The sequence below is a fragment of the Triturus cristatus genome, chromosome 6 (assembly GCF_964204655.1).
Source record: "Triturus cristatus chromosome 6, aTriCri1.1, whole genome shotgun sequence".
Classification (NCBI taxonomy): domain Eukaryota; kingdom Metazoa; phylum Chordata; class Amphibia; order Caudata; family Salamandridae; genus Triturus; species Triturus cristatus.
In genome coordinates this window covers 224,170,163-224,193,830 of record NC_140589.1, presented here as the reverse complement: position 1 = coordinate 224,193,830, position 23,668 = coordinate 224,170,163, and the positions used below count along the sequence as shown (strand labels likewise).

General features: G+C 44.8%; 1 protein-coding gene across 1 annotated transcript in view; it reads right to left on the bottom strand.

Moving 5' to 3' along the window:
- CD2AP (CD2 associated protein) overlaps positions 1-23,668 on the bottom strand; it is a 597,230-nt gene that overhangs the window by 175,464 nt on the left and 398,098 nt on the right. Inside the window, exon 14 of the mRNA XM_085610578.1 lies at positions 11,237-11,373. Coding sequence (XP_085466704.1) covers positions 11,237-11,373 — 137 coding nt within the window. The remainder of the gene's footprint in view (positions 1-11,236; positions 11,374-23,668) is intronic.

Genomic DNA, 23,668 nt, shown 5'->3' with positions numbered 1-23,668 from the left:
CGTGATTTTAATACCTTTTAAACGCGCACGAATGCACTTTGCTAATTAATGTCTCCACCTGTGAACAAGGCTAGACGCCGAAACGCGTAAGGGAATGGAGAAACCTATGCGCTTCTAATAACCTGTGAATACATGCCTTTATTCCGGTACTGGGCCTCATGTTGTGCTTTTGATGGATGTTAAAAGACGAGCTGCTCCGTGCCCGTTGTTCTGAGGCCACCCTGAAGGGTCAAGGGCTCCTTTGCTCGGAGGCTGTGTGTGCATATATAAAATAATATATATATGTTTTCATAAATATTTTTTATATATTTTCCGGGGTCGCCACGCATGGGCGGGTATATTCAAGTGCTTATGACCAATGAGGATACCCCTGGAAGAGAACTAGGATTAAAGGTAAGTAACGTTTCCTTATTGTACAACTGGAGTAGTGACTTAATCAGCATTAATTTAAAAAAAAGCATGTACAAGAACTTAAATGCAATTCAAAATGAGTTTCCTAATCCAGGATTTTTGCAGGATATTACTAGACCAACGTTATATGAACTGTGGGGTGGCAGTGCAGCTACAGTGTATTTAATGAGAAGACATAAGCAGGTGATGCAAATAAAATCTAACAAGGTGTATCTTACAAGAGCTCGCAGATGACCACATACATTTTATGAATATGCCAATACTGATGAGTGCAAACAAACCAGCAAATTAGAATATACAAACTCTGGAAAAACATACAGCATAGTATGCATCTCTGGTCTCAAAATCAATAGTGGTTAAGGCTTGCAGGAGGCAAATGCAAACACGTGTAATCTGGTGGATAAAACCAAGATTAACCTGCGCCGGAAGTGACCATGTTGCTATCTATTTATAAAAGAAATAGTTTTCTGTCCTCCAACAACTAACTGTATAAATACATTCTGTCCGTGCCAGTATTGCTACCAGGGTAAACAGGCCAAGTATCCATAAAGAGCGCAATGACCACAGAAAAGAGTACTTTGGTTAACAACACTTAAGTTTGAAGCTCTAAGCAAGAGTTTTGTATAAAAGAAAATTCAGTACTCTGGTTCTGAGAGATCCTCTTACTCAAACGAACGAGTTACTTACCTTTGGAAGAAATGTTTTTGGAAGATACTCTAACTGAAAATCCATTTCCTTTGCAATATCCTCAAGCACCTGACTGGTTCCTGAGAATATTACAGCAGAGCCACGTGGCTCCATAGTGACTCCGTAACACCCAGAAATGACACAGCTGAGACGCACAAGTGCCCTTATGCACTGTCAGGTTTTTAATCTTCTGCTTATGTGCCCTCAGACGCAGAGTACTGTGAACTAATTGGAGCTAGCATAGTGCGAAAGTCTAACTTCGAACATTTTTACAATGTTCAGGAGTCCACTGCACAGAACTGGGGGAAAAAGACGGGGGGTAAGGTCAGTAAGGTATCTCCAACAGACCGGATTGTCAAGGAAGTCGGGTTTTATAAAACAATCCCAGTCAAGAGGTAAGATATTTTAGGCCCGGTCTGTCCTGACTTTATTAAGAATGTAAGGGAGGAGAAGCATTTGTAAAAAAGTGTACAGTGGACATGCGCCATCTAGTGACCTTCCTAAAAGGAAATACAGAATGCAGGAGGTAGTTTTAACACTGTGTCCACCGTGGTGAACAAATCTAAACAAGACATGGCTCATTGATCGAAGATGACTCTTACCACTTGGGGATGGAGATGTCACTCATGATTCAAAAGCAGAAGTCTGTTCAGCTCGGTTGCACTGGCACTTGGGAGATTCTTGCTAGATGATTGGCTACGTGAAAGTCACCTGGTCCAGCACCTTCACATAAGTAGGGCATCATGGTATAGAATGCAGAACCCCATTCCACCCTCGATGCAGTACTACAGAGCAGCTGTGCTGTCTGAGGACCTGTACCAGCTTCTCCTTGATGGATGCCAGAAAGGCTTTAAGGGCCAGACAGATTGCCCAAAGCTACAGAAAACTGATCTGGAGCCGACTCACTGCCAGAGACGAGAGGCCTCCGAACTCCATTTCCCTCATGAGCCCCCAGTAGTGATGCTTGTGTCACAAATGTTAAGTCTAGGCAGGAAAGGAGGAGTGGGCTGCCGCAGGTCGGGTCATTGCTTGCCTACCAACGCAGAAGATCCTGGGCCATCTTCTGTGTGATTTGGGCCAACTTTTGCGAGCTCTGGATAGAGTTGGAGAAGAAATCATGACACTGGGCCCAATGGAACCAAGGCCTGAGCTCTAAACATCATGACCACATGCTCAATGTCCCAAACCCGCAGTAGCGGTGGAAAGGTCCTGAACAGCAGCATGTTTAGGAAAGCTAAAAAAAACATTCCATCCTCTGTGGGGCCCAGGTAGGACTTTGGCTAATTAATGGAAAACTACAAATGTCATACATTCGGCTGTTGTCTGAAGGCGGTCTACTACTGGCTGCAGTGTACCCGACTTCAGCAGACAGTATTCAAACTAAAAGAACATATGTATCCCTGACTACTGAAGATAGGTAGTGACCATCCCCATTTACTTTCATGAACACCGAAGGGGCAGATGTAAAGTTGAAGGGGAGCAACACAAATTAGAAGTGCTCTGAACCCATTGTGAACAACAGGTAAAATATATGAAAATACGAGTCTTGCAAGTCCAGGAACATCATCCAGTCTGCTGGGTACAGAGCAGAAATAATCTGAGCTAGGGTGAGTATCATGAATTTGCCTTCCCTCAAAAGGTGATTTAGGGGGGCAGAATTCTAGTAAGGTTACAGAGCTTTGTTTATTCAGTTCTAGAAAGTGGTGTGAGTGGGACCCCTTCTTTTAGAATCGGACACTTGGCTCAATGGCACCCTGGCCAGCAGGAGGTTGACTTCTTACAGCATGATGTAGGAATGGAAAACTGAAAGTTGCTCTGATGTATGTAGAAAATTGAGTGAGGAGAAAATTAAAGTTAGGGCATAGCTTTTTAAGTGATTTGCAAGATCTATCTAACATGATGAATCTCCACCTGAAGAGGAAACTTATATCCCACCTCCTGCCAACTGAGTATGGAAATAAGAGTTAGAGGTGAACTGTCCTTGCTGGTGCGATTGGCCTTGCGTGCCAGTAGAACCTCTGACTCCATCAGAGCATAGGATCATACAAGACCAAATTTATTGAGACCAAAAAAGTGGATCTGGTCTCTTGAACGTCTCAAAATTCTGTGATTTAAGAGCTTGGGGCAGAAGCAAAATAATTTCCTGACCAGTGTAGACGAAGTGGATGGAGAAAACCTTTGCATGGGCAAATGTCTATGTAGATCGGAAATTTGCCACACAGCAGAACCTCTACATAGGTCAGTAGAACAGTCTTACCTAAAGAAGGATTTTCCACATTATGATTGATATGTGGACTAGAGCTGAACTATTTTACAGACCAGATGCAACAGAAGGGAGCCTGTTGATAATTATGCATTCCTACAGAGTAATCTGTATTGGGAGCCATATTAGAAACAACAGAGATATGAAGTTTGTCAGGTGTGAGGTTTAGCCTTTATTTTTTGGGTATTGTCTAGATTTCTATTCTATAACTGTGACCTTGTATTACTGCTGATTAATATGCACTTTTCACAAACCAATCAAGTTTGTCCCTCATTCAATCTTGCAGAAAGTCAGAATTAACGTGAAATTCGGTTCCAGGAGCATGATGAACACCTGGACGCATGAAGCCTGTGGTAGATTTCCAAGGCAACATTGTGTCTGCAGTAAGCTTCAGGCTTTCTCCAGATCGAAGAGATCTGGTTCAACTGGATCTCATGCTTCATGTCTCATTGCTTTTGATGCAAGAGAACTTCGAGTGTGCATCCAAAATTCCACTCTCCTAAAAAGACTTGAGTGCTTTGAAAAAGTTAGTTAGTACTAACAAGTGTTGCTATTACTGTGACAATGTCTGGTACGAATCTTACAAAGAAAAAACAATTTCCATCCGGATATGATATCCAAGGTCTATTTTATGGTTAATTCCTTTAAATTGACAGGAAAGTATACCTCTGCTACTATGGTTGAACTCCAGAACATAAGAAACAGGAACCCACCCGATGCACATCATCCAGGCAACATAGGTGGTCTACCAACCTACCTGCAACGTCCCCTGAATGACTTGAAGCCCACAGCAAAAGACAATGCTCAGCAGAGGAAGGTACATTTAATTTGGTTAATTAAATTGAAAAACACAATGCAGGCCCTATCAAGATGAGAGTGCAACTAACTACAGTACTGCAGATTCAATAGTGATAGCCAATTTCTACATCATGCAAAATGTATAGTGGATGCAGCGGTTGGTTAAACAGGTTTGACGGACACAATTACAGAACAACAACAGTAGCAGGAATGAATGGAGTACCATATATCGGACATGGAAAAAAAAAAAGATGATTGCAGCATACCATAACCAGTCGAGTGAAAGGAATAAATGCATGTGGTACAGAGCAAAATAATAAGCAGTTATTAGTCTATTCTAGTCAACAGAATAGACAAGGTTCTACAGTGTAACAGTTCTAACATGGTCTTACATCGCTCAGAGAGCAGACAGAGAAAAAAAAAATTACAAACGTATTTGCAGAGCCTGTTTTCCAAGAAGAATTTGTGCTCATGATATATGGTGCAAATGTCCAGTTCTTTTATTCCCTCATCTACCCGTTCCTGTCTTTTGCTTGGGAATTTGGGGAGGTGATGGGTTGGCAGGAGGATAGGGTTGGACAAGGGGTAGGGCAGGATAATATGCATATTATCTATAATCCCTTGTGGCTCTTCTGCAATTTCATTATCTAGTGCCCATCTGTAATTTGGGACCTACACTTCAAAACCAGGAACACAATTTTAGAAGCAATCCAAAACCAGGATGTGAGGAATGCAAATAAAAGATAATTAAACAGTGGTAACATTGTCATTTTTCTCATGGCACCCAACAATTTTCAAAGAGATCTAAGAATTGTTGGGCCGACTAAAAAATGATGTTATTTGTGATCTTGTGCGTTTTCTTTGATATTAATAGTAAAGTAAACATTATCCCTAACTAGTGTTGGTCAAAAGGAAGAATGGGAAAAAAGAGCAAGTTACTTGCATTTGGTAAAGCTCTTTCTATTGGACACTAACTGCAGATTCCTTACCTTGTGAATATCCCCAGGCACCAGACTGGATCTGGAGATTTTTCCCAGCAATTCCTTTGCGCACCAGTAGGTGGCATCGTGCGACTCCATGTTGGGTCTGTCCCACCCCTGAATTGACTAGGCTACATATAACTGCAACGTCTCCATGCCAATGTCAGTTTCTCGGTCTGCGCCACTAGACCTAGAGCCCCCAACTATCAATTGAACCAATATGCCGATCTCTAAATTGAATCTGTTAGACCTGGCACCTTGGCGTGGGTCTCCCTTCCATTTTTGCTGTTACCTCATATGTTTTTGCTGGTGTTAGTTGCTCAGGGCACTGTGCCACTGCTGTCCAGTGCCACAGTGCAAGTGCTCCCTATTGTAAATTGATGTATGATTTGTGATTCCATGATTGGTTGGTTTGGTTTACCTGTCGGACCCTAGCACAGTGCACCAGGAGTGCCCAGGGCTTGTAAATCCAAATACTGCTGGTGGGCTTGCAGCACTGGTTGTGCCACCCACAGAAACAGCCTGTAAAAGTGTGTCTAAGGTCTGCCATTGCAGAGCCTGCGTACAGTCTGGTACTGTCATGTTGACTGGGCAAGTGCACCCACTTGCCAGTCCCTAAACCTTCCCTTCATATCAGACACTCTATGGTAGACCCAAGGGCAGGGTGCATAGTAAGGATAAGGTAGGACATGCCCTTGTCTGTGTGGCATGTTCTAAGAGTGAATTACAGCCATTTTAGTTTTTCACTATTGCAAGGCTACTTGTTCTCCATAGGCCACAATGGGCAGTTTGATTATTACCTCTTATAATCCTAACTGACTCAGGGAACATGGTAGCAATTCAAATTTAATATGCCTTAACTCAGAATGATAAAATACATGTTTTAGTGAAGTTGGTTTTAACATTCTGTGTTTGAAAATACCACTTTTAGAAAGTAGGTATTTTCTTGTCTAACCATTCAAACCTGCCTCTGCTAGGCTGTGTATTCCTCGTCTGGAGTTTGAGTGACAGGGCTGGGGAATTCCAGGAGACAGGGTAAGGTGTCCCAGTGGTGGGTAGAGAGATCTGCATCTAGATGGGTGGGAGGAGTTGCACCTGGGACCTGAATAGGTCTGTGCCTTCCCTCCACAATGCTGGCTCCACCCCCTGTGGTGCGTCTGATGCGTCTGCCCTGCACTCTGAAAGGAAAGAAGGAGTCAGGTAAACAAAGTGCTCCAGGACTTACCAGAACCGGTTTGAACAAGGCATAAGGCCCCTCTGCCTTCAGAGGACAAAGGATATTGGGGTATAAGTATTGGGACCCTGATCCCAAGAATTTAGATCACTGTGGGAAAACAAGAAGAAACCTCTGCTGAGGAAAGGAACCAAGAAGAAACTGAGGAGAGACTATCCCTGAAACTGGGGGATTGGCCTGCAGGGGTTGCCTACTGCCAAAGAGGAGAAAGGAACTTTGTGTGTACTTTTGCTCAACTTGTGAAGGATCTCCAAGGGCTTGGAATAGAGCTTGCCTCCTGCTGAAGTCTCAGGAACAACAGACTTCAACTACCAGCTCCCCAGGAATCTTTGGAAGTGCCTGCTGCTGTTTTGGGGCCTTCTGAGGGACTGCGTGTCCAAGGAGCTGGAAGCGCGACTCGAGAAGGAGAAGCGTGCCGCCGTCGGAGCCGCTGTCATCGCATCGCATAAAGGGGTGTCGCCGCTGCAGTTGTCGCATCGAGTGGAAGTGTCTCGCATCATCGCAGAAGTGTCTCGCAACACCGAAGAAGCATGTCGCCATCACAGCCATCGTAGTGGACGCATTGCACCGCATCAAGAAAAGAGTCTCGCATCGAGGAAGAAGCGTGTCGCCGTCGCAGCCGCTGTAAGAATTACTAATGGTAACTTGTTCTTCAGATACTTATAACTTCAGATTCCACATCTGTTGAAAGATACCAAAAAAATTCCTTCCAACACGCCCCTCTCTCCGAACCTGGTTATCCAGGCATTAGTACTACGTGAACAAATGCTCACGTAGCAGGCAAGTAGGTGTCCAAGTTTGGCACTCCATGTGCCAGCACAGTGGTGGCAGCCTCTGCTCTGGTGGAATGAGCCGGCAGGCTTTATGAAGGCTGTTACTTGGCCAACTCATAGCAGGTTTATTATACAAAGGACAATCCACCCGGAAGCTAGTCTGTTTCAACAGTACTCTGCCCTTCTTGGTCCCAGAGTACCCGATAACAAGCTGATCGGCCTCCCAATGGTCCCTAGTACAATCAATGTAGAAGCTCACAGCTCTTACAGTCTAAATTACAAAGCCTTTTTTCCCCCTTGGGTGGACGAGGAGAGGCAAAGAACGCTAGCAGAGTGATAGAGTGCCCGATTTGAAAGGCGGGATAATCTTTGGGATTAACACCGCCTTGGCACATTGCACCAGCCTATCTTGAAAGAAGACAGTATACGGCTGTTGGACAGAGTACTTTTAGATCACTCACGTGTCGAGCTGATGTGGTCGCTATGAGGAATTTTGTTTTCAAGGCTAATAATCCTAGAAGGCAACTGCATTGGGTAAAATGGAGTGTACATTGCCCATGTGATGTAAATTCTGATCACATTGGGACATCACAAAAGGTTTTGGTGGAAACGTGGGTCGGTCCTGCTACGAAACATCACAGAAGATTTAAACAGAGAAGACTGTTCAGGTAACCTTAAAAAAACAATTAGGCTGACAAATAACCTTTAACTGTGGTCAGAGCAAAGCCTTGCTTGGTAGATGACAGATAAAAGAGAAAATGGAAGAATGTCATAATTGGGCTTGCAGGAGCAGGATATGCCTAGAAGGAAACCACACAACAAGTTTCACCAAGAAGACCACATAGGTGGCTTTGATACAGGGCAGTCTAGTCGCCAGACTGCAATTCATTACTTTAGGAGGTAGACCAAAAACAGTCAACTGTCATCACTTAATCTCAAAGCACGGAGGTTTAAGTTGTACAGGCTTGGGTGCAGGACCCTGCCTTGCTGATTCAACAGAAGATTCTCCCAGATCGGAGGACAGATGAACAAGGTCAGATTATCCGGATTCCACACTCTCCAGATTTAAACCAAGGACAAAAGGAGGACTTGAACCCCATCATTTCTGATCTTCCTCAGGACTTTGGGCAGTAGTGGTAGAGGCGTACAGGAGTCCCGAGCTCCAATCCGAGAAGCATCTCTGAAGAGAATTGCCTTGAGAACTACAACATGCACAAATTTGGATATTGTGCATTCTCAGTAGTGGCGAAAGAAAGAGACCTGGTTATCCCCACTGATGGAAGGTGCCCTTTGCCACCTCCGACTGCCATTCGTGATCCTCTAGGCAACGTCGGATGAGTTTGCCCATCCTGGCTTTTAAAGATCCTACTAGGTGTTATATGCCAATGGAGATGCCTTGACAACTAAGTAAGTTCGACGTGTAGAGCCTCCTGGCACAGAAACCACACCACATTCCATCCACCGTGTTGAATTACCACGTGGTAGTAGTATTGTCCGTAAAAAACTTGTACCTGCCCCATCCTTAATGGGCAGAAGGAAAGTCTTTAGTGCCAAGCGAATCGCACTCAACTCCAACAGGTTGATGAGGAGGCAGGTTTCCAGTTAAGACGAGCCCTCTGATCTCCACCTCTCCTAGCTAACCTCCCCAACCCAGCAAATGATGCATCAGTCATGACTGTTAACTGTAGGTGGGGTAAAAAGAGTGGTCTGCCACTGAATTTGGTCCAGAAAACATCACTGCAGGTCTACTACAATCGCCTCTGACACCTGCATGAAATCAGAGCGGTTTCCTTGGAGCTGAAGTTAAAGGACCACTGCAAAGCCTGCATGCGTTACCTGGCCACATGAGTTCCACTAACAGGATGCAGGAATCCAAAGGTCCGAGAAGTCTTAGATGCACTCACTGAGACCCAGGTCAAGGGTTGGAGCACTGGTTGAAACATCAGGATTGTAACCCAAATATCCGGGGTTTGAGGAGGAGAGAAGGCTCAAAAATGCACTGTGCCCAAGATAGCCCCAATAAAAGGGAGCCTCTGTGAAGAAGTCAAGTGTGACTATGACACATTGATGGTAAATCCTAGGGATGTCTACCGGGCCGTCGTCATTTTGAGGAGATTCACGTGAGCAGAAAGAAATTAAAGTGCTTGTGGCCCACCTGTAGCCACAGGTAGCATCTGTGGGATTGTAGGACAGGAATTTGGATATAGGCAGCCTGGAAATCCAATGCCACCATCCAGGCAACTGGATACAGGAAAGACAAAACTTAGGCCAAAGTGAACATCCTGTACTTGTCCTACTTGAGGAATTAGTTCAGAGGGCACAGGTCTAGGATAGGCCAAAGTCACGGGTCATTTTTATTGGCACCAGAATGTAATGAGAGTAGCAACCAGTCCCCAACGCTGATGGTGTAACCCTTCCTATATCTTCCTTCTACAAATGTGGGAAATTGAAGGGTAGGGCATAACCACACTGTACAATTTGAAGCACCCATTTGTCTGATGTGATTGGTTTGCCACCAATGGAGGTAACAACTTATTGGCCTCCAACTGAGCAACTGTGTGCCACTGATGGCAAGCTAAATGGATTTTGCAAGAGTAGCGGGGCTGTGGCGAATTGGGTATTTGTTTCCCCTGGGTGCCTGGACACTTTGACAGATTTCTGACCTCTACTTCGAAAAGGACAAGCAAGTTTGTTTTTGTGGAAGCAAAAACTGCAGTGGCCTCTGCTGTTGCCCCCTTTCTAAAGCCTCAAAAAACGTAGATGCTATTGGTGATGCAGCCGTAAGAGCGATTCAAGGCCAAGAGAGCACTCAGCTGCTTTGCTTTCTCAGAAACACTGATGCAGAGCCTACCTTGTCTCCAAAGCAACAGGTGCCATCAAATGGCATGTCTTTTGGGGGACTGTTGATCATCACTATATAACCAGTGGATCTTGAGCATGCATGGTACCAACTGCCCTAAAGAGACTGTCAGTGTCCTGGCCCACCCAGATCCCATACTTCACCAAATTTGAGCTATCTTGAATTATTTGCCGAGGATGGTATGAAGATCGTCTGGGACTACAGTCCAGATTTCACTCACTATGTCCCTTAACACATGCGAGTAATGCCCCAGGAGGTAACTTAGACCTAACGGCAAGGCTGGCAGTAAAGTATATCCCGAAGTTTCCCAAATGCCTCCATAAATTTCAAATCTCAGCCTTATTTAGATCTCGGCAGACAGGTTACGCCATCACAACGGTGACAGATATCCGGTCCACCGAAATATAAATCCCATTATACCCTATCGGATTTATATTTCGGCGGACAGGATATCCATAATAAATAACGATAACTATTTCTGAAGCACAAACATATCACCCCCTTAAGGATTTCAAGGCGCTGGGGGCTGTTGGGGAGATTAAGTGAGCTACTGCCCAGAGTCACATGATGCTGAACTGTGAACCTAGCGCTCCGTAATCAGGACAGAACCTTCCAAGCCATTCTGCAGGGCTCAGCCACGTAGCGCTTGGCCTTGCAGTCTCGTGAGGCCTTTGGATCCATTCAAGTGCATTTGATACATGACAGTCATGCAAGGTGCCGATATCCAAGACAGACCTCGTATGGGTCTGTCACTGACATTACTATGTGGCAAACCTTACAGGAATAAAACCTCGCTATACGGGGAAACATGTCCCTTGCACACTGGAAAGGTTCTGGGAAATTTTCTGCCAAGTGACAAATTATAGTAGAGAGCTCCGGATTCACATCAGAAAATGCAGAAAGACGATGTAAATAGGTGGAGGTGCCAGTTATACTGTGGCCTCAACAATACTTCTGAGGTAGGATGGACCAGACACAGAGGTGCACAATACCACCTACTGTCACGGAAGGAAATTGCTGCGAAAAATTTCTAGATAATTCTGGTGTCTGGGGGTATTAATAAGGTGAGGAATTTAAGGTTAGTAGCGTCCCTCAGCAAACTATATTTTAAGCTTCAAAACTATCAAGATCCATGGAGAAATATAAAAAATAATGGCAAATCATATATTGGTATGTTACCAATGAGCAATATGCATGGGAGATGAAGATGATAGGTTTAGCACATTTTACCTGGTTCCTTAGAACTTTTCATAGAAAGGGGACTTCCATCAATGGATCGGGGCCTCCAAGAGTCGAGGTCCGGCTTTGGTTTCAGTATATGATCCATATCTGATTTTGGTCGAATTCCAGGTATCTCTCCATTAGGTCTGTGATCAAAGAATATTCAAATTCATGCTATAAAACCGACATTACCAATATGTATTTTGTCATATAAAATAATAGCACATTAACAATATACAATCATCAATACTTTACAATGCTTTTTGCAACGTGCTTGTACCTTTGAAACTCAGGAAATAGGTGTGTATTTCAAAAATTAATTTATTACATCAAAAGGATAAAAAGCTCAGACTACCTCTAGTTAATAACAAGTGAAAGAAGCTTGTACACAGATCGCTACAGCATTGTCTTATTACACTGTACGCAAGTACTACTAAACCAATGTGCACACCACAATTGCTAACAAACCTGAAGCTGGTGTGCACTCGACTCAACTTATTCAGTGAGAAGTTATTTTTGAGAGGTCTTCATTAGCAATGACAAAGAAAAACTTATGAAATGTTAAAGATTGAAACAAATGTTTTAAAATCTTAGTGCATTCATTATATGCAGGACCAGAGCTAAAGAGAAATATCTTGGCTAAGGGTTACTTTTATCTAAAGAAAAGGAATATGCTACTTACCAGTATGCATCTGTTCTTAGCATGTAGAGCTGCAGATCTATACACTGTGCATAGATCACCATCTGGTGTTGGGCCCGGATGTTGCAGTTGTTTTTCTCTTGGAAAGTCTTTGGAAGTCACGAGGTATGCGGCGACTCCTTTGGATCATATTGCGCATGGGCTTCGGCTCAAACCTCAGATTGTTTTTCGCCAGCGGGGAAATGATGGAGCTTTGTAAGAAACAGGAAGATGCCCATGTGTGCTGTATCTAAATAAGATAAACTGGAACAGATAAAGGTAGCCGGGGAGGCGGGTGGGCGTTTGTAGATCTGCAGCTCTACATGCCAAGAACAGATGCATACTGGTAAGTAGCATATTCCGTTCGAGGCATATGAACTGCAGATTACACACCGTGCATAGATTGTGTAGCAGTACCCCCTCCTAGCGGCGACCACCAGTATCTGTTGCAGTTGTTTGAAACAGTGTTTTGAGGACAGCCTGGCCCACACTAGCCTGTTGCTTAGTTTGCACATCTACACAATAGTGTTTAGTGAAAGTGTGCGGTGTAGACCATGTAGCTACTTTGCAGATATCATCTAAGGGGATGTTCCCTAAAAATGCCATGGAAGCCCCTACCCTTACGTGTAGAGTGGGCTTTAGGGGGAACAGATAGCGTTAGTTTTGCTTTTTGGTAGCAAATCTGGATGCATTTAACAATCCACCTAGCTATCCCAGATTTGGAGATGGGGTTGCCTTTGTGTGGTGGTGAGAAACGAATAGTCGTTTGGTCTTGCGAAAAGGTTGTGTTCTCTCGATGTAGTAGAGTAAAGCTGTTTTGACGTCTAGGGTGTGTAGAGCTCTTTCTGCAATGGTTTGTGGCTGCGAGAAGAATACGGGCAGTTACACCATTGATTGAGGTTAAAGGGAGAAATGACTTTAGGGAGGAATTTTGGATTAGTGCGGAGAACAACCTTATTATGACGCATTTGCAGAAAAGGTTCTTGAATGGTGAGTGCTTGTATCGCACCGACCCTTCTGAGGGAAGTAATGGCTACAAGGAAAGCCGTTTTCCATGTTAAAAATTGAAGCTCACATTTATGTAGAGGTTCAAATGGAGGCCCCATTAGTCTTTTGAGAACGATGTTTAGGTTCCGCACCGGTGAGGGTGGCACTCTGGGGGGAATTATTCTTTTAAGGCCTTCCATGAAGGCTTTTATGGCAGGTACTCTGAAGAGTGATAGATGCTGTCTGTTTTGTAGATACGCTGCTATGGCAGCAAGTTGTAGTCTAATAGACTTGTAGGCTAGGTTGCATCTTTGTAGGTGTAGAAAGTAGCCTATAATGTGTTGGAAAGACACATCTAAGGGATTGACATTGTTGTGAGAATAAATCATGAAAATTTTCCAGGTGGCTGCGTAGCAAGCTCTAGTGGTAGGTCGTCTAGCTTCTTTAATGACGTTCATACAGTCAGGGGGAAGATTAAGGTAACCAAATTCTAGGATTTCAGGAGCCAGATCGCAAGGTTGAGCTGAGCTGGGTCCGGGTGTCTGATCTCTCCATGGTTCTGGGTTAGGAGGTGTGAATTTTGGTGCGGAACTACCGAGAGTTCCAGCAATGTGGTGTACCACGGTTGTCTGGCCCAAGTCGGAGCAACTAGGATTAGAGTTAGGGAATATTGCTGTAGTTTGCGCACCACAAATGGAATGAGTGGGAGAGGCGGAAAAGCGTACGCAAATCTGCCTGACCAGTTCATCCATATCGCATTGCCTTTGGACAATGAGTGTGGATATCTGGCGGTGAAGATTGGGCATTTGGCGTTTTCGTGGGTGGCGAAGAGGTCTATCTGTGGTTGCCCCCACATTTGAAAGAATGGTTGAAGAACTTGTGGATGAAGTTCCCACTCGTGGATTTGTTGTGTTTGACGACTCAACAGATCTGCAATGGTGTTTTGGACTCCTGGGACACGTTGGGCTGGGAGAAAAATGTTTTGGAGGTATGGTCCACCTCCATATGGTCTGTGCTAGCTGAGAGAGCTGCAGAGAGTGTGTGCCGCCCTGTTTTTGGATGTAGTATATTGCTGTCATGTTGTCTGTGCGGACTAAGACCGCCTTGCCTGAGACGTGTGTTTGAAAGGCTTTTAGGGCTAGAAATATGGCCATTAACTCCAGATGGTTGATGTGGAGTAACTTTTGTTGAGGTGTCCACCTGCCCTGCATGGTTGATGTAGTAGTGAGCTCCCCAGCCGGAGAGTGATGCGTCCGCAGTTAGAACTATTTGAGGAACCAGCTCTGGGAACGGTCGCCCTTTGGAAAGGTTTTTGGTAGTCCACCACTGCACTGCAGAGAGCGATGGGCACGACCGTCTACCAACACCAGATCTGATAATTGACCCTGAGCCTGGTTCCATTGGCGTGCTAAGCACTCTTGGAGAGGACACATCTGGAGTCTTGCATGAGGTACTATGAATATGCAAGAGGCCATCCTCCCTATAAGTTGCACAAACACTCTGGCTGGAAGAGAGTGTTGTGGTTGAAATTTGGCACGAAGAGCATGCATGCTTGCTATCCTGGCGGGACTGGGGTAGGCTAACACTCTTGAGGTGTCTATGGTGGCACCGAGGTATTGTTGTACGTGGGACGGATGCAGATGGGACTTGGCATAGTTTACTGTGAAGCAGAGGTCGTGAAGTAGTTGGATAGTGGCGTGAGTGTATTGTACATACTGGTTGTATGAGCTGGCTTTTATGAGCCAGTCGTCTAGGTATGGGAAGAAGTAGATGTGTTGTCTTCTCAGGTGTGCTGCCACTACCGATAGGCACTTGGTAAACACTCATGGCGCTGTGGTGATTACGAAGGGGAGTACTTTGAATTGGTAGTGGTGACCGTCCACTACGAATCTGAGAAACTTTCTGTGAGCGTTGTGAACGCGAATGTGGAAATAGGCGTCCTTGAGGTCTTGGTGGTCAGGAAGTCGTCCTGGGAGAGCAGAGGAAGCACCTGCTGGAGTGTGACCATGTGAAAGTGGTCTGAGTATGTATTGGTTTAGGGGTCTGAGGTCCAGAATGGGTCTTAGAGAGCCATCCTTTTTTGGTATGAGAAAATATAGGGAGTAAACTCCCTTGTTTTGTTGGTGGGTAGGAACTGGTTCTATTGTATTTTTTTGTAGGAGGGAGATCACCTCCTGCTTTAAAAGTGACAAATGTTCCGGTGACATTGGGCGCTGTTTGGGTGGAATGGTTGGGGGGGGGGGGGGGGGGGGTAGATGTTGGTTTTATACAGTAGCCTGATTGAATTATCTGTTGCACCCATCTGTCTGAGGTGATGGTAGCCCAGACAGGAAGGAAATTGTGGAGTCTGCCCCCGACTGGAGTGGAATAGTCTGGGGGGAGTGGAGGGAAGTCACTGGGTGGGAGTGGAGGCAGAGCGGGAGGTGTTAGTTTTGCCTCTGCCTTTGTTGTTACCCCTGTAACTGCCTCTTTGGTAACCCCTAGTGAAGGTGGATTGGGTAGGGGCCTTGTAGGAAGTGGATGCGCTGTATAAGGAGTAGCCTCTGGTGGTGCTTCTTAAGGAGGAACGGCGAAAGGAGCGCCTGGGAGCTTGCGACTGCAAGGCTCCCATAGATTTTGCCGTGTCTGTGTCCTTTTTCATTTTTTCGAGGGCTACATCGACATTAGGGCCAAACAGGTGTTTCTCATCAAAGGGGTGGTTGAGGATGGAACTCTGAACCTCAGGTTTGAACCATGAAATACGTAGCCAGGCATGCCTAAGCAGAAGGACGCTAGTATTTATTGCCCTGGAGGCGGTGTCAGCTGCATCGAGGGCACAACGGATGGAGGTATTAGTTATAGTTTTACCCTCCTGAATTAGTTTGATGGCCCTATGTTTATATTTGTCAGGCAGGTGTTGCATTATTGACTCCAGCTCATCATAATTTGCCCAGTCATATCTGGCTAGGAGCGCTTGGGTGTTAGCAATGCGCCATATGTTGGCCGCTTGGGACACTGTACGCTTGCCAGAGGCATCCAGGAGTTTAGACTCCTTATCTGGCGGTGGAGCCTCACCTGATGCCTGGGAATTGGCACGTTTCCTCGCATTGGAGACTACCAGGGAGTCTAGTGGTGTGGGGCCTTTAATGTAGGTTGGATCTGTTGGGGCGGCCTTATATTTTTTCTCAATGCGAGGGTTAATGACCCTGGCCCTAACCGGGTCTTTAAAGACCTCTGGTGCGTGCTTAATAACCCCCTTAAGCATGGGCAGAATTGAGGTGGACCTCTGTGCAGTGTCAAATGTATCTAAGAGGAAATCCTCCTCTACGGTGTCTGTGTGGAGATCAACCCCATGTTAGTGGGCAGACCTATGGAGTAGCTGGTTAAAGCCCATGGTGTCATCTGGGGGAAGAGGGTCTAGAAGGGTAAAGATCGTCCTGCGGGACGTTAGGGACGTCTGGGATGTTGTAGTCGTCCCATGGGTCTGGGGAGCCTGCAGGAGTAAGGTCCCCTGTTGGTTGGGTGTCCGCCCCGTCCCCTGTGTCGTAGATAATGTCATCATCATCATCCTCATCTGGAGATGGTGTGGGAGAATGATGGGGTGGGGAGGAGGAAGAGGAGGTGGAGGAGGAGAAGGAATCCTCAAAGAGGAGGTGGCAAAGTCTCTCCTTTTTGGTGGTGTAGCTGGTGCAGGCTTGTCCAGTGATCTTTTTCTGGTGCTAAGCGTCGAATGCCCAGTCTTTGGATCCTTTACGAGGGTTTTCTGGTAAGGATCGGGTCAAAACAGTTGCTCTGTAATGGGCAGATCCTTCGGTGCCGATGGTGTCAGAGCCATTGGGTTTTTAGGCGTCGATTCGGCACTGTTTCTTGGTTTGGAACCGTGGGGTTTAGAAGTGTCTTGACTTCCTCGGTTCCGAGGTGGGTTTCGGCTTCGAGGTTTGGGAGTCGAGGCTTTTCGGCTTCTTGCTCGCCTCCGAGGATGTTATCGGTGTGGAGGAGCCGGTGCCAGTCTTCGGCGCTCAGTGCTTAGGTGTCAAGCTCGGCACAGGCGAGGAAAGGGGCGTTTTCTTTTTCAGTGCCAGTGTTGATTTGATTCTTTCGGCACAGAGGGTAGGCTGGCTAGAGCCCGAGCTGCCTGAAGGCTTGATGGGTTTCTTAACCGGGCCCAGAAGCGAGGTATGGGAATCAGTCTTTTGGTGCATACCTAGTCCCGACGGCGTGACCAAAGCATTTTTCAATGGCGTGGAGGGGGGGTTTAGGGTCGGGGTCGACGTTTGTACTCACGCCCCTCTGTGCCAGAGTGATGTCCTCGACTGAGTCATCCGCTTCGGAGGCGCTGACGAGGCCTTCTTCGGTGTGCTGTTCCGGAATATCGACGCCTTCTTCGAAGATGACGTCGGGGATTGAAGTCGATGAGTGAGCCATTGTTCTCCTTGCTCGTCAGTCCCGGATCGTCTTCTTCGAGCGGAGTGAGGCGCAAGCTGGACAGACCCTTGCCTCGTGTTCTGGAGAGATGTAAAGGTTGCACACCTCATGGAGATCGGTGTGGGGAAACTTCGACCCACATCGAGGACACTTTTTAAATGGCGTCCTTTCCATCAGCCAGGACCGGAGTCCAAGTAGGCCCGAAGACCTTCGAATGTTGAGAGTAGCGTCGAGAACGCGATCAAGACAATACCGTCGAAGGGGGGAGGATTGCGTGCCGAACAGGAAAATTAGAACGGTTCCGAACTGGAGCGGGAAGAACAGATCCGAGCCCGATGGCGGAAAAAAACAATCTGAGGATGGAGCCGAAGCCCATGCGCAATATGATCCAAAGGAGGAGTCACATTCCTCGTGACTTCCAAAGACTTTCCAAGAGAAAAACAACTGCATCATCCGGGCCCAATACCAGATGGCAATCTATTCACAGTGTGTAATCTGCAGCTCATATGCCTCGAACACAGGTCTTTCAATATATATATATATATATATATTCACTGAAAAAACCATAGGTTTCACACACGTTATAGTTATGAATTAGCATTTAAAAAACCTTGCAAATTCACTTAAAAAACCATAGGTTTCACACGTTATTGTTAGCTGGACATTTCACTCGTAAAAAACCAATGAAATTCCGCCGTTATAGTTCGTGCAGGCAACTATAACTCACGCGACCGCAATCCTCTGCTGATGACGTCCGATATTACATCACTGTATTTAGACACTTATTTACCCATTTCTTCTTCCATTAATCTTTAGCAATACATATATTACAAATATTTATTTTTCAGAAAGACACATATGTCATCAGTGATGTAATATCTGACGTCATCAGCAGAGGATTGCGGTCGCATGAGTTATAGTTTCCTGCACTAACTATAACAGGGGAATTTCATTGGTTTTTTACGAGTGAAATGTCCAGCTAACCATAACATGTGTGAAACCTATGGTTTTTTAAGTGAATTTGTACGGTTTTTTAAATGCTAAGTTATGTATTTATAAAAAAAAAAAATTCTGGTTTTTCACCGTGCGCGACGCCAGTAGATATATATATATATATATAATACTGGCGGTCGCCTGTAGATAGTTATAGTTAGGACCGTGTTTCCATAGGAAATCTGAAAATTCTATTTTGAATAACTTTGGTGCCGGTTGGTGAATCCTCGCGAAATTTTCAAAACTAATGGGGCGCTCCGCTCAGCTCCTACCCTGAAAGTCTCGGGGTGCTTCGTCAAGCGGGGGCCAAGAAAAAAGGGGGGTCCCAAAACACGTTTTCCCCATGTTATTATCCATAGGACCTTTAGTCGAAGGTACAGCCCGAACGGTTGAACAGAATTACTAGAAATTTGGCAGAGGTAGTCCTCCGGTCTTTTGCATATATGGAGTCAATCTGTACAGTAGTTCCTGACAAAATTGCAGTTAAAAGTACATAAATATCTATATGCGCGCACGGAGAGCGTAATTCTGATTGGCGGTTACATGTCAGTCAACATTCGAATCGGTCGAAATCAGGAAGTGTTGTCCGCCATTTTGATTGTTTTGGGTACGACACTGAAAAAGAGAGGTGGCGAACGTGAAAAGGGGGCAGGGTAGAGAGTTCCTGACCCCCTAGCCTTTGTCAGGGGGTCAAAGGCTATAACTCGCGTGACCGCCACTCTATCACAAGGATGATGTCATCAGTGATGCCACTGACCATGTCATCAGTGATGTAATATGTGATGTCATGAGTAGTGGATTGCGGGCGCGCGAGTTATAGTTATCTGAACTAACTATAACGGGGGAATTTCATTGGTTTTTTACGAGTGAAATGTCCAGCTAACTATAACATGTGTGAAACCTATGGTTTTTTAAGTGAATTTGCAAGGTTTTTTAAATGCTAATTCCTAACTATAACGTGTGTGAAACCTATGGTTTTTTAAGTGAATTTGCAAGGTTTTTTAAATGCTAATTCCTAACTATAACGTGTGTGAAACCTATGGTTTTTTTAAGTGAAAATATATATATATATATATATATATATATATATATATATATATATATATATATATATATATATATATATATATTTTTTTTTTTTCAGTGAAAAAACCATATGTTTCAGGGGTGTTATAGTTAGCTGGACTTTTCACTTGTACAAAACCATTGAAATTCCCCCGTTATAGTTAGTTCAGCTAACAATAACTCGCGCGCCCGCAATGCACTGCTGATGACGTCACATATTACATCACTCATGCCATGGTCAGTGACATCACTCATGACATCACTGATGACATCTCAAATGACATCACTGATGACATCACTGATGACATCATCCAGTGAATGTGTGTTTTTCTGAAAATTAAATATGTTTTATATATGTATATCTCAAGGTAGATGGAAGAATAAATGGGTATATACGTGTCTAAATGGATGATTTGTTTTTGAAAAATTGATTGTGTAACTGACTGATTAAGTGTATCATAGTGAATACATGGCTTAGTGAGTAATGTTTAAATATGTAAATATCTGTATCAGTCTCTCACTTAGTGTATAAGTGGCTGCATGGGTTGGTGAGTAGCTACATGGGTGTCTATAGGTTATTAGTTGGTTTTTTGAGTATCAGTCTGAGTGTCTGCATGGTTCGGTGGGGGGTATTACGTAGTGCATAGGTGCATGAATGAGTGACTCACTATTTGTATGTGTTGAAGACAGCATGTGTGCAGGACTGTATGGGTGGATGAGTGTGTGTATGGGTGTGTTAGTGAGTGAATGACTGTCTCAATAGTGTCTTTATGAGTAACTACATATGTTTTAAACTAGTATATGTGACTATTGGTGTATATAAGTGAGTATATGTGAGAGTGAGAGATTGAAAGAGTTCCTGTATGAATAAGTATGTGTTTCTATAAGTGATTGTTTAAAAGACTAAGTATGTGTAAGTTTCCGTAGAAGTAAGTGTGGTGGTGTGTGCATAACTGTATATGCAAATAAATGTATGTTTGATTCTTTATTAGCATGAGTGACTGTGTGTGTGAGTAACTATGGATGAGTGGCATTGTGTAACAGGATGTATAGGTGTATGAGTACATATGATGAGTGAATACATGTATGAGTGATTGTATAGGACTGTTGGTGAATGAGTGGATGTGTATGTGGATCTTAGAATTACTGAAGAGGTTGTTGTAACTGGTATTGGTATGTCCATTGTTTTGAAAAGTTTAGTCTCTATTTTTGAATGTGTGTATCAAAGGTTATATTAGGGTGAGAGGAGGTCTGCCACTATCACAAGGATGATGTCATCAGTGATGTCATTTGAGATGTCATCAGTGATGTCATGAGTGATGTCACTGACCATGTCATGAGTGATGTAATATGTGACGTCATCAGCAGTGCATAGCTGAACTAACTATAACGGGGGAATTTCAATGGTTTTGTGAAAATTCCAGCTAACTATAACACCCCTGAAACCTATGGTTTTTTCAGTGAATTTCTGAGGTTTTTTAAATGCTAATTTCTAACTATAACGTGCCTGAAACCTATGTTTTTTTCTGTGAATTTCAAAGGTTTTTTAAATGCTAATTTCTAACTATGCCTACAGAGATAGGACATGTGAAGAAAGAAGAAAAAATGCACAGAAAGAAAAAAAAGAAGTGCAGAAAGAAGCAACAGACGTCCTCAAAGACGAAGAAAAGTGCAGGAAGAAGGATAACGTGCAGAAAGAACAAAAAGAAGAGCAGAAAGAAGCCTTGTTGCAAAATCATCCTGTACCTTCAACTTTTTCAGACGAATACTGGTGGTAACGGAGTCTGACTAACCAGTCCTAGAGCCAGTGCTCTGTTAAAAGACACTTAGAACACAGTGAAAACACCTACATACACTAGGGAACATTATGCGTTGGGGTCCCCCTGTGATTAGCATGACCTCCTTTGTAAGCCCCTAGTATATAATAGGGCAGGGGGATTAAAACTACCTCTTAAAACAGGCCACAGGGCATTTTTGCACACGTTAACTCAGGCCCCGTCCCCTCCCTTCACCACTGTTTAAACAAGCCCTGTGTCCGTTTTTAGTTGGGAGATTACGTTCATTTGAATCCTGAGGGTCCCTAGGGTCCAACTAGCCCACTAGGTACCTCCAGTAAGTGCCACAGAGCTGCGTTGCAGAGAGGTGTAAAAAGTGGCACGGCCTGGACCACCTCTCTGCAATGCAGCTCAGTGGCGCTTACTGGAAGCACTTGGTGGGCTAGTTAGCCCCCAGGGGCCCTCAGTATTGAAGGAAAATTATACCCCCAATTTAAAACGTGCCATAGTGCGTGTTTGCACACGTCACCTCAGGCCCCGTCCCCTCCCTTCACCACTGTGTAAATGCGCCCTGTGGCTGTTCTAAGTTGAGAGATTAAGTCCCCTTGAATCCTAAGGGTCTCTAGGGTCAAACTAGACCACTAGGTACCTCCAGTAAGCGCCACAGAGCTGCGTTGCAGAGAGGTGTAAAAAGGGGCTTGGCCTCAGAACACCTGTCTGCAGCGCAGCTCCCTGGTGCATACTGGAGATGCCTGTTGGGCTAGTTGGCCCTCAGGGACCCTCAGTATTGAAGAGGAATTAATTCCCCAACTTACAACTCGCCAGGGGGCGCGTTTGCAGAGTGCTGCAAGGAGGGGGCGTGGCCTCCGGCACGATGCCAGTCTTTTATTTATTTAAATTTTTTAAGAAGGGGGCTGTGTGGTTCCCCTTCTTATTCTAATTTATTGGCCCTGATGACCCCATCCCTCAGGGCCTGTCTCCTAATTATATTTTATTGACCCCAATCCCCAGGGCCGGCCACTGTTTTTTATTATTTTAAAAAAATATATATTTATAGACACACCTAGGACATGCTGGACAAACCGTACGTACCTATCACCGTGACGATTTGCGTGATATTCATTAAAAGGCGACTATGCATACAATGAATCCACGTGGAATGTATTTACGCCACTAGTGAAGCTCTGACATGTCTGATGCCCTACCGTGCCTAATCCCGGTAGACACCCTTGTCGTTTATTTATACAAACATGGGTAGCTATTGACGGGCACATTTAATACACATGCACACCAAGCCATTCAAAGGGGATTCGACAAAAAAAAAAAAAAAAAAAAAAAAAAAAAAAAGACCAAAACTATGCAAGAAACCCCCCTCACGGTTAATAAAACACACATCCACTGCCGGATGTGTAAGACTTTTTATTTTACTCTCTGGAAAGAGGACGAACATCATTTGAGAGTCACAGCGCGCTCCTGGCAGAGCCCAATGCTGTGTTACACCCCCCATTGCCTGCTGAGTGCCACACACCTCTGTGTTGTATTCCACTAGCTAGTGCATATGCTATGACACTCTCTAGCCCATGTGCACTGTAACACCACCCCGTGAATATGTCATGCCACACTTGTCTTCGCACGGGTTATATTGCCCCATCTAACGTGCCTTCCTCGATGCCTATGTTATAACGCACAGTGCTATGCCATACATATTACAATCTGGGATCCATATCTTTGTCACAGTGCATATGCAACGTTACACTCCCCAGCACATATTTTATATTACAACTTTAGAGACTAGTTAGGTTACACAACACTGCCATGTGCATATTACACTCCAAGGCGCATATCGCATAGCACGCGCTAGTGCCTGTGCTATCTCGCGCTCTCCAATGAATCTGTCATTGCGCACAATGTATTGCATATTATATTTCACGCCCGGTTCATCATATATCACACTTTTTGGTGCATAGTTTGTACCATACACTATATCTAGTTTTCATTTTCAATCGTGCTCTCAGGACTATGTTCTATATAACACTGTGTTCACCTACCCTTTTCACGGGCATTACATTTTGCGATAGGGGGTGGAGGGTCAGGGGGTGTTTCTGCCAAGTGAGCCCGGAGTCACAGTCACAAACGTCCTCTTCTTCCTGAATAAAAGTGAGATTATGCTGCATACTTGTTCATATTTTAAGTAGTTCGCACAGACACGTTTTAAAAACAAAGTTCCTAATACCCGCCTTCTCTGAACAGTTAGCTTGCTGCCCCATCCCCCTCCTCCCTATCCTCTGTTGTGTGAATCCATGGACTAACCTCCTCCCTCCTGCCATGCATGGTCTGATGTGCTGCCACTGCCCTCAATTTAATATGATGTACCAGTCCACTCCTCCTGCCCTCCATTGCCCAATTCTATGCCCCATCATTGACCTCCTGCTTAAACTCTGTGCTTAGCTTGCTGCCCCTATTCTCCTTCCCCCTGCCCTCCGATGTCTTTGTGTATGCCCCTGCTCCATCCTTTTTGCCCACCATGTTCCATGGACC